Source organism: Dipodomys ordii, unplaced genomic scaffold, assembly GCF_000151885.1.
Source record: "Dipodomys ordii isolate 6190 unplaced genomic scaffold, Dord_2.0 Scaffold61, whole genome shotgun sequence".
NCBI classification, from domain to species: domain Eukaryota; kingdom Metazoa; phylum Chordata; class Mammalia; order Rodentia; family Heteromyidae; genus Dipodomys; species Dipodomys ordii.
This window is the reverse complement of record NW_012267277.1, coordinates 5,258,415-5,270,809: the sequence shown is the minus strand read 5'-3', so window position 1 is coordinate 5,270,809 and position 12,395 is coordinate 5,258,415. Positions and strand designations below refer to the sequence as shown.

Sequence of the window (12,395 nt, the reverse complement as noted above, 5' to 3'; positions counted from 1 at the left end):
AGGCAACAATGCTTGATAAGAAATATACTCATTATCTTGCCCATGTAATTGTAACCCCTCTGTACGGTATTTTCACAATTTAAAAAAAAAAAAAAAGATCCATGGCTCCCAATCAGCAGAAAGAAAACTCTTAAAGGTACGGTACAGTACTCAGTCAGTTACAAATAAAACATCCATTGTTCTTGGCTTACACAGGCTTTTGAAGATCACTACACATTACTCAGGTAAATTTCACCAACATCAGAACAGAGAAGTAGCATGACAAGTTCAATGCAGCCAGAGGAACATATCAAGGCCTGGTCTCCAAAATGCAAGTAGATAATCCTCTGGAGAACTCCTTTGTCCTTTTACCTTGTGAAGCAAGCAGTCTATGAACTGGAAAGTGGGCCCTCACTGGACACCAAATCTGCTGGCAAACTGAGCTGAGGTTCTCCAGGGAGAAAGCCATTTCTATGATTTATTAACCTTTCAGTCCATGGTCTTAAGTTATAGTAGCCAAATGAAACAAAATGTGTTAAGAAGTCACGCTTTATTGTCCCAAATACTCAAAAAAGGCACAAAGTATGCTGGAATTACCAAAATCCTATCATCATTTCTTTCTAAATAAACTCAGAATCTGACCCCTCCTGACCCGCTCTTCTGTTTCTACATGTCATCTCTTACCAGGATTCTTACATTCACCTCCTGCCTGGACTCTTGTCCACACTGTGATCACTACAGAGCACAAGACCCATCGTCACACCTCCATTTAAAATGCTGTACTGGCTTGAAGTAAATGCCAAGTCCTGATGATACCTGAAATGATCTTCCATGTCCTGGTCCCTCTGGATGTCACCTTGGACCGATTTCTCCCCTCTCATCCCCACCTCCTTGCTCCATTCAGCCCATGTCTTCCTTGCTATTTCTGAATACAACACACATACTCTCATTTCAGGTCCTCTGCATTAACTGTTTTCTCTAGCATGAAAGTTTCTTCCTAGAAATATCTATAGGGCTTGCTCTTTATTAAATCCTCACAGAGTCTGTTCAATGAGGCCTTCCTTGACAGTAGAACACAAAACAGCACCCCTTTTTGTCGCCTATCCTTCTACCTACTTTGTTTTTCCCAACATGCTTACTGATACTTGACATACTCTATGTTTGTTATCGGAATACATTATTTTACTGGGATCCTAGCTCCAGGAAAACAGAGGTTGTTCCATTCTTACTCATTCCTACCAATAGAGCAAACAATGATAGATTAGCAAATAATATCTATAAATATTGATCAACTGCATGAATAAATAAATCTTGTGCTTGTTTTTTATCCAGAACTCAATGAACATTCTTCAGCCTTACAACTACATGCTACTATATTTCTACTTTTAAGAATCATACCCCTTGTATGAATCATTTTGGACTTAGCAGCATATGAATATCAAGAAACACATCTTATTTTTCTTTGTACCTTAACGAGGACTCAATATTTGTTAGGGCAAATCTGAAGATATACTGAACACACCTGAATCTCCTGAGCTGTCCTTGAGCAAGTAATTCAGTACCAATTCTACAATCACTAAGGAATGTTCTGCTTTCATAAATAAGTAGCAAATTTAGTACAAATGACATTGAAGGAGTGTGGTACCTGGCCGACTTGTGTCTGATACCCATTTTGTACTAATGTGGAAGCCACAGAAAATGTTTTGAATGATGTAACAAATCAACAGATTTTCAGAGGATAGTGAAAATTACTTGGCAAAAGCTTGATCTATTAACTCTATGTAAAAATAGCTACATGTCACTTGACATGAGGAATTTTTTTCTAAAACAGCTGAATCGATCCAAACTTCTATTCATTAAGTGGTATTTCAAACAAAAAGCTTTCCTCTACCAAGGAAAAATTAAATTATGATCAATGTATTGAAAAATTATGCCTCAAATTTCAAACTTCTATCAAATCAATTAAAATTAAAAGTCAGATTCTAAAGGATTAAGTCTTCATCACTGAGAAAAGCCAAGTGTATTTAGTAATTAATTTACTCTCCAAGATTTGGGGAAAGAAAACCTTTGTAACCCTTTCCTTTGAAAACTGATATTCCATTAATATAGTAATCAAAACAGTTGGCATGCTAGAACTCTTTTTTACTGTGCAAAAGTAGCAGCAGCATTAACAATAAAGGATCTGGTAAATGAAATTCCTGCCTTATATATGCTACTCACCTGTGGTATAAGTCTATCCAAGTGATCAGCTCGATTTCCATGAGAAGGGTGTGTAGATAACCATTCTGGCAATTTGGGATGACCATGAAGGCTTTCTGCAAATTCCATTTGCTGCCAAAACACTGAACTGGCTCTTACATCCACACAAGCCTGAAATCAACATTAATAAAAGCACAAAGTGAGCTTAGTTACAAAAACATGCTTAAAAATTTATCTTAGGGGGCTGGGAAGGTGGCTTAGTGGTAGAGAACTTGCCTTGCATGCATGAGGCCCTGGGTCCAATTCCTCAGCACCACATACACAAAAAGAAAAAAGCCGGAAGTGGCGCTGTGGCTCAAGTGGTAGAGCGCTAGCCTTGAGCTGAAGAGCTGAGGGACAGAGCCCAGGCCCAGAGTTCAGGCCCCACGACCGGACCCAAAAAAAAGGAAAAAAAATTTATCCTAGCCAAACAGGCATGGTGGCACATACCTATAATCTTGAGAGGATGAGACAGGAGGATTGTGAATTCTAAGACAGGCAGAGCTACATAGCAAGACCCTGTAAAAAGAAAAAGGAAGAGCCAAGTGGAGGTGGCTCATACCTAAAATCTTAGCTACTTAGGAGGCTAAGTGCTGAGGATACTGGTTTGAGGCCAGTCAGAGCAGGGAAGTCTATGAGACTCTTATCTTTAATTAAGACTCCTATCTGAAAAAAGAATTTAAAAAAGAGCCAGAAATAAAACTGTGGCTCAAGTGGTATAGTGCTAGCCTTCAGCATAAAAGCTCAGGGACAGTACAAAGATCCTGTCCAAGTCCCAGAACAAATACAAAAAGAAAAGAAAAGAAAAGAAAAAAAAGAAAGTAAGGAAGAAAAAGAGAGGGGAAAAAGAGGAAGTGGGAGGGAAAGAGGGAAGGAAAAGGAAAAAAGGGAAGAAAGGAGGGGGGAGGAGCAACGGAAAAAGAGAATGGAAAGGGGAAGGAAGGAAGGAAGGAAGGAAGGAAGGAAGGGAGGGAGGGAGGGAGGGAGAGAGGAAAGGAGGGAGGGAGGGAGGAAGGAAAAAGAAGAGGAAAAACATATGCAGGAGGTACATCGGTCATCAATCAAATCTGATTTAAGGAGGAGCACACCATGACATAATAATCAACTCACAAAAGAAAGAAAGAATTTCAATAGCAGCAAGAGATAAGAGACACATCATATTGAAAAAAAATGAGTCTCAATACAACTGCAGATAGATTTCAATACAACTTCAGGTAGATGTCTCAACAGAAACTCTCTCCAGGAGACAGTGAAATGGCTATATATTTAAAGTGATAAAGGGAAAATCCTGCTAATCAATAATAAATTTATTCAGCAATGATGTCTTTCAGAATAAAAATGTTCTAAGACAAGCAAAAACAAAAGGAGTTCATTATCACTAGACTTTTCTTATAGGAATTTTTTAAGGGAGCTCTTTAAACTGAAATGAAAAGCTGCTAATCAATAAGATGAAATATACAAAAGACAAACCAGTGATATATGTTAAACTAAAACATACTTAGAATATTGTAGAATTTTAATGATGGTGTATAACCATATTAAAAAGGTTGAAAGACACAACTATTCATAAGAATTATAGCTAAAATGAATTGCAATAGGATTCCTTCTGAAATGAAAAAATTAACCAAGCACTTCAAATGGAAGGAGGGGTAAAAATGTACAGTCCTTGAATGTAATAAAAATTAAATTATTATCAGCTTGAAATTCATTGTTAAAAAATAAGCCTCATGTCAACTATGAAGCAAAAATCTCTAGTACGAGCATAAAACAAAAACAGGATGGCAAGCATACCGCTACAGAAAACCATCAATGCACAAAGAATATAGTAAGAGTGGAAGAAAGAAATTAAGTATCCACAAAACAACTAGCAAAGTAGACTAAGTCCTTACCTATCAATAATGCCTTATATGTAAATGGATTTAAATGTTTAAGAAAAAAAAGGACAGCATGGGGGTGGGGGGATATGGGAAGGAATGGGAAGGGAAAACAAAGGAGGAGGCAACAATGCTTGATAAGAAATGTATTCATTACGTTGCTCATCTAATTGCAACCCCAATATACGGTATTTTCACAATTAAAAAAAAAGTGTGGGGAAAAAGACAGCACTGGGTGGATTATCTAAAAATAAAAATAAAAACAAGACCCAGCATGAACATTTAGACATACTATTGCAGTATCAAAAATGAAACATGATCCAACCAGTCTTCATGTAGAGTCTAAGAATTTGACCTGACTTTTAAGGACACATACAGATAGAAAGTGAAGAGTTAGGAAAAAGATATTCAGCAAAATCAGAAACCAAAAGAGAGCAAGGAAGCTATACTTTCATCAGGCAAAATATATTTCAAGTTGAAAAGTATAAAAAGGGACAAAGAAAGGATACAGTTTTAAAGAGATCAACTCATCAAGAGGATATAATAATTGTAAATGTGTTTGCATCCAACATCAGAGCCCCTAAATACATAAAGGAAACATTAAAGGACCTAAAGGGAGTGATAATGGAATACAGCGATAGAAGGACACTTCAATACCTCACACTTTCAAAATGACCAGATCATCCAGACAGAAGATGAATAAGAAAACACTAAGCTTGAACAACACATAGACCAAATGGAGTTAATACGCATCCACAGCAATAAAGTACACATCCTTCTCAGGACATACAATGCATTCGCCAGGCCAGATCAAATGTTAGAACACAAAACAAATCTCAGTAACTGTAAGGACACTAAAATTATATCAAGCATTTTTTCTAACCAGATCAATGTAAGTCTGAATCAGTAATAGAAAAGTCTCCCATTAAGGGGATAAATTCTACCAGAGTTTTAAGGGACTAAAGCCAATCTTTTGCAAACATTTCTATAGATATATGTGTGTGTATGTATGTATATATATATATGTGTGTGTGTGTGTGTATTTATAGATGTGTGTATATATGTATATATGTACATATATATACACACATATATATCAAAGAGAAGGGAATATATCCAAATACCTTTCATAAGGCCAACGTAATTCTGATAGCAAAAACAGATGTTGTTAAAAGAAACTTAAGCCAGACATCAGCAACACATGCCTGTAATCCTAGCTACTCAAAAGACTGAAAAGTGAAGCTGAGATCTAAGGAGGCTGAGATCTTAGGATCAGAGTGCAAAGCTAGCCTGGGCAGGAAAGTATGTGGGACTCTTATCTACAATTAACTACTAAAAAGCTGGAAGTGGAGCTACAGCTTAAGTGATAAGAGTGCTAGCCTTGGGTTAAAAAAAAAACCCTCAGGGACAGCACCAAGGCCCTGAGTTCATGCTCCGTGACCAGCGCAAAAAAAGAAAAAATATATATGGGGTATGATTCCAGTGGTAGAGTACCCTAATTTCAAGCTCCAGTACCACTAGAAACAAGCAAACAAATAAAAAGAAACACAGAAAGAAATTGGAAACGTTATACTGTAGTTTATTTAATGCTAAAGTGATTTACCAAAGCTCTCTACATCCTCTGATTGTCAGCATGTCAGCTTAAAAATCAATACAATAAATTATGTCTTAAATAATTTTCATGTACATTTCTTAGGTAAAGCTTTGTCACAAGAAAATACTAAGAGGGCTGGGAAGGTAGCTCAGTGGTAGAGCGCTTGCCTTGAATGCCTGAGGCCCTGGGTTCGATTCCTCAGCACCACATAAGAAAAAAGAAAAAAGCTGGAAGTGGCACTGTGGCTCAAGTGGTAGAGCTCCAGCCTTGAGCTGAAGAGCTGAGGGACAGCGCCCAGGCCCAGAGTTCAGGCCCCATGACCGGACCCCAAAAAAAAAGAAAAAAGAAAATACTAAGACATAAAATTATATCAATTAGTAAATAAAGACTCATTTATGTGGATCATAAAATAAAGTTCTAAGTAAGACTTAAGATATAACTTGTTAAACAAGATGATTAAACAAGGTGATTCCCTCATTTGCTGTTTTTCCTTCTTAAGTGACTAGCCAAGAACCTCAGTCAGACTCAAATAAAACACAGGGCAGTTCGCTGTCATGAGAGCAAAGAATACTTTCTGGGAAAACGAGACTGGAAGATCTTGCTACTAACTAGGTATGTTATTAGGTGAACAAATACACTTCTGTGGACTCTGGATTCTTACCAGGAAAAGGAGAAATCAGCTCCCAGTTTCCTTCCTGCTCCAAAAGCCTGTGATTCCATAATCTACTATTTTACATAAAGCTTAGAATTTGGGGGAGTTTTTTCCCCTTATTTCTTATTTCTGTGGTGAAACTAGATTCTGTTTGTTACTCAATTTGCTCACTAGATGGTGCTACTGGCATAGTTATATCAGGTTATTTGAAGAAACCAGCAGTGCGTGTTTCCCAGAAGGAGCATTGTAACTTCTGGCATCTGGACAATTCCTCCCTGTGAGGGCATTCCAAGACACCTTAGAGTATTTTTCAAACCTAGTTCCCACCCATTAAACAAAGTAATCTGTCCATAATCACTGTCACAATCAAAAATAATCATATATACTGTTCTCCTAAGAGACTGCCCAAGTTTAGAATCACTAAAAGAAAATTAGCTTTCCTTTTCACATATAAATAATGAAGTCTCAAAAATGAATGGTTTACTTGGTTGTAAAATTAATTTTAAAAGGGCATTTCTGAAATGACTATATAGTATCCAAGTTTCCTTACAGTGACAAATAAACATGCACCGCTACCAAAATAATGCATAGAATTTTTTTTGGTCAGGTGATAACCAGGCACCATAGTCCAACTAGTAATTATTAACTCATATTAATAATTCTCATGATTTTCATAATTAATGGATCATGAAAATGAGAAGCTTAAAGACTGGTTAAAAATATCATCATGTAAAATATACTCATTAACAGAAGAGCAGCAGAAGAAAGAAACTTCAGGAGGGTGAACAAGCTCTGCTGGGTAACTTTGTTTTAGGGAATTTTCTAACATTTGTTTGGCCCTGGGCCTTGAAACCTCATAAATCCAGGGAACAGCACAGGACAGACAGGCATAGCTCTCAGGAACTGTTCCCACTGACCAAGTTCATATGACTGATATAAAATCAGAATTCCAGCTTATTAATTTACAGAGATAACTACAAAGTGCACAGCACATTCTTTCTCTTTTAGGAACGTGACGATGAAAGCCTTGCTCTAACCAGAAGGTTGCCTAGTGAGGAGAGAATTAGAAAAAATAGAATTAAGTTACATGACTTGAATATTAAATGACAAGAAGCCTAGAGAATCTGATGGGAGGTGCTCAGTGTTAGAGCACTAGATTTAATCCACGAATCTCCATGTGGATTACCCTTGGAGACACACACACACACACACACACACACACACACACGCACACGCACACGCACACACGCACGCACACAGTCTGATGTACCAATGTATAAAAATGGATACAAGCCACAAAAATAACAAAGTCTAAGTTATGAAAAATAGTTATGAAAAAATAATTACTTGAGGTAAATTCCCATTTCTCAGACTAGAAAAAAGCCTAAAATAGGTTACATGATTTCCCTACAGTCATGAGGAAGATAAAAGCTCAAAGAGCTGGGAACCTAAAATCCTAATCTCTGCAGTAGAGAAGGTCTAAAATCCTTGGAAATGATAACAAAAGAGCCCTGTCTACATTTCAGTTTTACTCTGTCACTGGTGCTCTAGAACTGTGTCTGTATTTCAGCCGTACTGAATTTTCAGTTCCTGGATTAGATCACGGTTTTTCTTGCCTGTGAGCATGGTTGGTATGCCAGCCACCTCACCCCCACCCCTGCCTCTGTGAATCTATTTCTCTCAGAGGATCCTCTTTTCAGAGCTGAACTTTGCAACTTTCTTTCTCAACCCATTCCACAGACATCTCTTCGCCATATTTTCCCAAAGGCTGGATGTCTCCTCTGTGCCTTTTGTTAGAATTTTTATTGAATGTCTATGTCTCCTCCTTAAAATCCGACTTCTATGAAGGTATTGTGTATTCTTACAACCTAGCAGATAATAAGCACACTAAAAATATATGTCCAATTGATAACAGCAATGTAACAAAAAAGAGAATTTGTAAAATCTGTTTTCTGATGATTGTAACCCATGCACAAAAGACTATTATCCATCAGAAGTAGAGTGCTGGTCAGCTCAGAAAAAGCCAATGTAAACGCTGGCCAATGTGCATTTAAGTCTTACCTTAGGAAAGTGAGTATCCCAGCCTAGTAGACCTACTTTTTGTTTGTGGCAGAGTAGAGAACAGAAAAAGATGAATGAATGGAATCAATCAACCTGTAAAGAGATGGGTGCAGGAGTCTAGGTACAAGATAGCATAGTGGGGTGAAAACTTATAAGTTGCCACCAGAAAACTTGATTAAACTTTAAAACATTAAGAGGAGAATTAAAAGGGTTTTTTTTAATGCAACTGAATACAAAGTAGTACATTTACTGACAAAAGGAAGAGTAAATCATCAGCAGGTAAGGGGAATCAAAAGTTAAGTTTGAGATAATTATTGAGAAACAGAGAAGAGGAAATGAAAGACAAATACTTTAAAATTTTTTTGAAGTGTGGTACTGTAAGGACTTTAATCATATTAGTTTTATGAGACAGGCTTAATTACTGTTCCTGTGATATAGATGAGGAAGTTGAGACACAAAAGGAAAAATAACTTGCTTACAGTAAAATGGCACTCTGGCAAAGCAACTTCTCAAACTTGGACAGCCTAGTTCTAAAGCCCATACATCAGCACTGCACTGAAATGCTTCCCCCACTGCTCAAGGATCTCAGAAAGGTTTAGTATATGATATTGAAAAAGAAGACTTGAGGTTCTTAATAAAAGTAACCATAATAAATAGAAAAACCTCACTTTTTTCCCTCCCAAGCCACAAACAATGACATAGAGTTTGATAGGATTCACCAGCAAATACACTCAAATGGCCACAGAGAAAAGGCTTACACACATTCCCTATGAACCGTCTCCAAAGAAAGAGCTGCCCCACACTACTGTAATCTGACTGTGAAATTTACTAGCCCAACCTAAGCACACAGAGATTCTGACAAATTTCTTAATGAACCATATTTCCTATGAAATGTAAATAAACAATCATGAGTCATTAATTTGGGGAGTGATATATCCAGGCCTGTGAGAGTAACTGGCCTAGACTTGTCTTTCCAATATGAGTAACAATGAGCCTGGAAAAAATGTACCAGTCAACATGGCCATGTATTTATAACGTACCATGTGATTTTTGTTGTTGTTTTTTAACTACTTATACAGTAACTCATATATGATAAATAGTGAGTGTTTGCTGAAACACTGGTAGATGACATGCTGGCAAAATGCTCACTCCTGTGGTGACAGAGGATTGGAAGAAAGCAGAATGTGTTTTGGAAAAGAGTGAGGTGAGGACTGTAAGGAAAGCTATTGGAAAACCAATGGAATACTAAGGCAGGTATAAAAGAGAATTGTGACAGGCTAACTTTGAGGATTCTATTCATTTTCCCTTCACTAATTGGCCTATCATTGTTGGTTGATCAGAATTAAGTCATATCACATGCTCCCTCTTTCTTTCTTTTATTCTCTTCTAACCTTCACAGAAAAATGTCATCAGCAAAATAATTTTTCAGGTGTTAGGCACAGTGAAATATGCCATTCATATTTATGCTGATAAAGATTCCTTATCATAACTCCATCTTGTTTCTTTTTCTCCCCAAATTTTTTTAGGGATTTATTTTAGTATAATGGGATAAAGTGAGAAGGAATGGCAGGAGAGTGGGGAGAAACATTTTCTGCTTTCCATGCAGCAAATGCAGCCAGGCTCCCTGCATTTTACTTCCATTATCTGATAAAAGCATTTTTGTTTCTTTTCTATGTTCTTCACCCATGGTTTAACCCCTGTTTTCACTGTATTTTATTCCAGTGCCCTGCATCTTGTAAATATATTTATCTAATTTGGAGAGGGGAAGGGAAATAACAAAATGCTGAAATAAGGATACAGGTTGACCCATTGTAACAATGTGATATACAAGACACTTGGTTGAAAACGAACCTTACAAGTTGGGGGGGGGGGATGGATGGTAGGGGAAAAACGAAGGAGGAGGTAACAATGCTCAATAGGAAATGTATTTATTACCTTACTCATGTAACCCCTCTGTACAGTATTTTTACAATAAAAATATACACAAAAAAATTTCAAATTTTAAAAATTTAAAAAGAACACAAGAAATTTGAGTGAGATGTGAAAAAGAAATCCTCATTCACCACTAGTGTGGCCACTGTGAAAATAAGAGCCAATTTGGAGTTTCCTCAAAACCTGTAAATACACCTACCCTATGATCCAACGATGCCACTCTTCAGCAAATATCAAAAGGAATACAGGTCAGGATATACCAGAGACATGTGCACACCCCATGTTCACTGTACCACTATTCATAATAACTAAGCTCTGGAAGCAACTCAGATGCCCAAGAACATGAAGTCTGAATCAAAAATATGTGACATAATACATACATACATACATATGTGTGTGAATATTATTCAGCCATAAAGAAAAAATAAAAATATCTCATTTGCAAGGAAATGTACAGACCTGGAAATCATAGTAAGCAAAGTAAGCCAAGTTCAAAAGGACTAAGTATGGTATATGCATGTGTGAGATACCATGTGAAACTCCTTGGAATAATTAACACGTGCGTGAACACTAAGAAGTTGAACACGGCTTCTTTCAGATGTAAGGACTAGCGGGTGAGTGGCTGATGCCCAGAGAGAAAGAAGGAGGGTGAATATAGTTAAAATACTGTATGTGGAAGCATGAAAATGGAACACAGAAACTTGCTGAGACTGGTGTGAAAAAAGGGGCAGGGGAAGAGAGGGAGAATGACAGAGGGGTAACTCTGCTCAAGATAGTTTGTATACATGAATGGGCACCTCATTGACAATGACAAACACAAGCATAAAGTCCCTAGCAAATATAGCCTAAAAGCAAGCACAAACAGTTATACTCATACCTGAAAAAGCCCACTGCAAGCCAAAATTAGCCAGAAGACACAGAGGGTCACTTTATATTGATAAATAGAACAATACACCAAGAGGATTAAACTCCATAAACATACATGGACCAACAGATAAGTCATACAAACAAAAAAGGTCCATAAGGAATTATGAGCATTAATCAGCACTATGGATCAAATGGAATTGGTAGACATTTATAGAATATTCCACCCAACAGCTGCAACCCATGGAACTTTTTCCAAAACATCATATTTTAGGACATGAAGTAGGTTCTAACAAATACAAGAAAACTGAATAACTTATGCATTTAATCAGCCTACAATGGTATAAAACTAGAAACCAACAAGAGAAACCACAGAAAATACCTTAACACATGAGGAACAAACAATTCACTTTTGAATGAACAATGGGTTGTTGAAGAAATAAGAGAGAAAATAAAGAACTCCTACAAGCAAATAAGAATAAAAATACAATATAACTGAAACTTTGGGACACAGCAATTACATTAAAATAGAGAGACACACAAACTCTAAGAAAAACAAGAATAAGCCAAATTAAATAGCAGTAGATGGAAAGAAGGAAAAGGTATCAAGATAGAAATAAATATGTATTCAAATGTTTTTTTCTTTCATGCGATTTTTTCTAACACATTTGTAAGATTATTTCTTTGTTGCTTTGTATGTCCCTCCCCCACGGTATAACCCCTGCTTTCACTGTATTTGATGTTGGTATAATTTGTGGAGGGAAAGGGGAAAAACAAATCGCTTAAATAGGGATACAGGTGAACCCATTGCAACAATGAGATGTACAAGTCGTTATGTCAAAAAACAAACTTTACAACTTTGGTGGTGGTGGGGAGGAGCTGGTGGGGGAGGATAGGAAGGGGAAACAAAGGAGGAGACAACAATGCTTGATAAGAAATATACTCATTATCTTGCCCATGTCATTGTAACTCCTCCGTACAGTATTTTCACAATAAAAAAAAGATATTCTGGAGGAATTTCATAGATGCTCTGCTTTCAGACTTTCTTAAACTGGTCACTCTGGGAAAAAATGAGGCAGTTCAACCAAAGAAAAGAAGCTTTGGCTTCTCCCTGTTGGCCAGCTTCACTGATCTAAGCAGTCGTTATTACAACTTTGGTGGGGGGGAGGGAATGTTGGGGGGCGGGGGGAGGATGGGAAGG

The 12,395-nt window shown here is 37.1% G+C and overlaps 1 protein-coding gene across 1 annotated transcript in view; it reads right to left on the bottom strand.

The window, feature by feature from the left end:
* The window catches only part of Oma1 (OMA1 zinc metallopeptidase), a 57,725-nt gene that overhangs the window by 18,840 nt on the left and 26,490 nt on the right, over window positions 1-12,395 (bottom strand). The window contains exon 8 of the mRNA XM_013022344.1: window positions 2,200-2,349. Within this exon, the coding sequence (XP_012877798.1) occupies window positions 2,200-2,349 (150 nt within the window). The remainder of the gene's footprint in view (window positions 1-2,199; window positions 2,350-12,395) is intronic.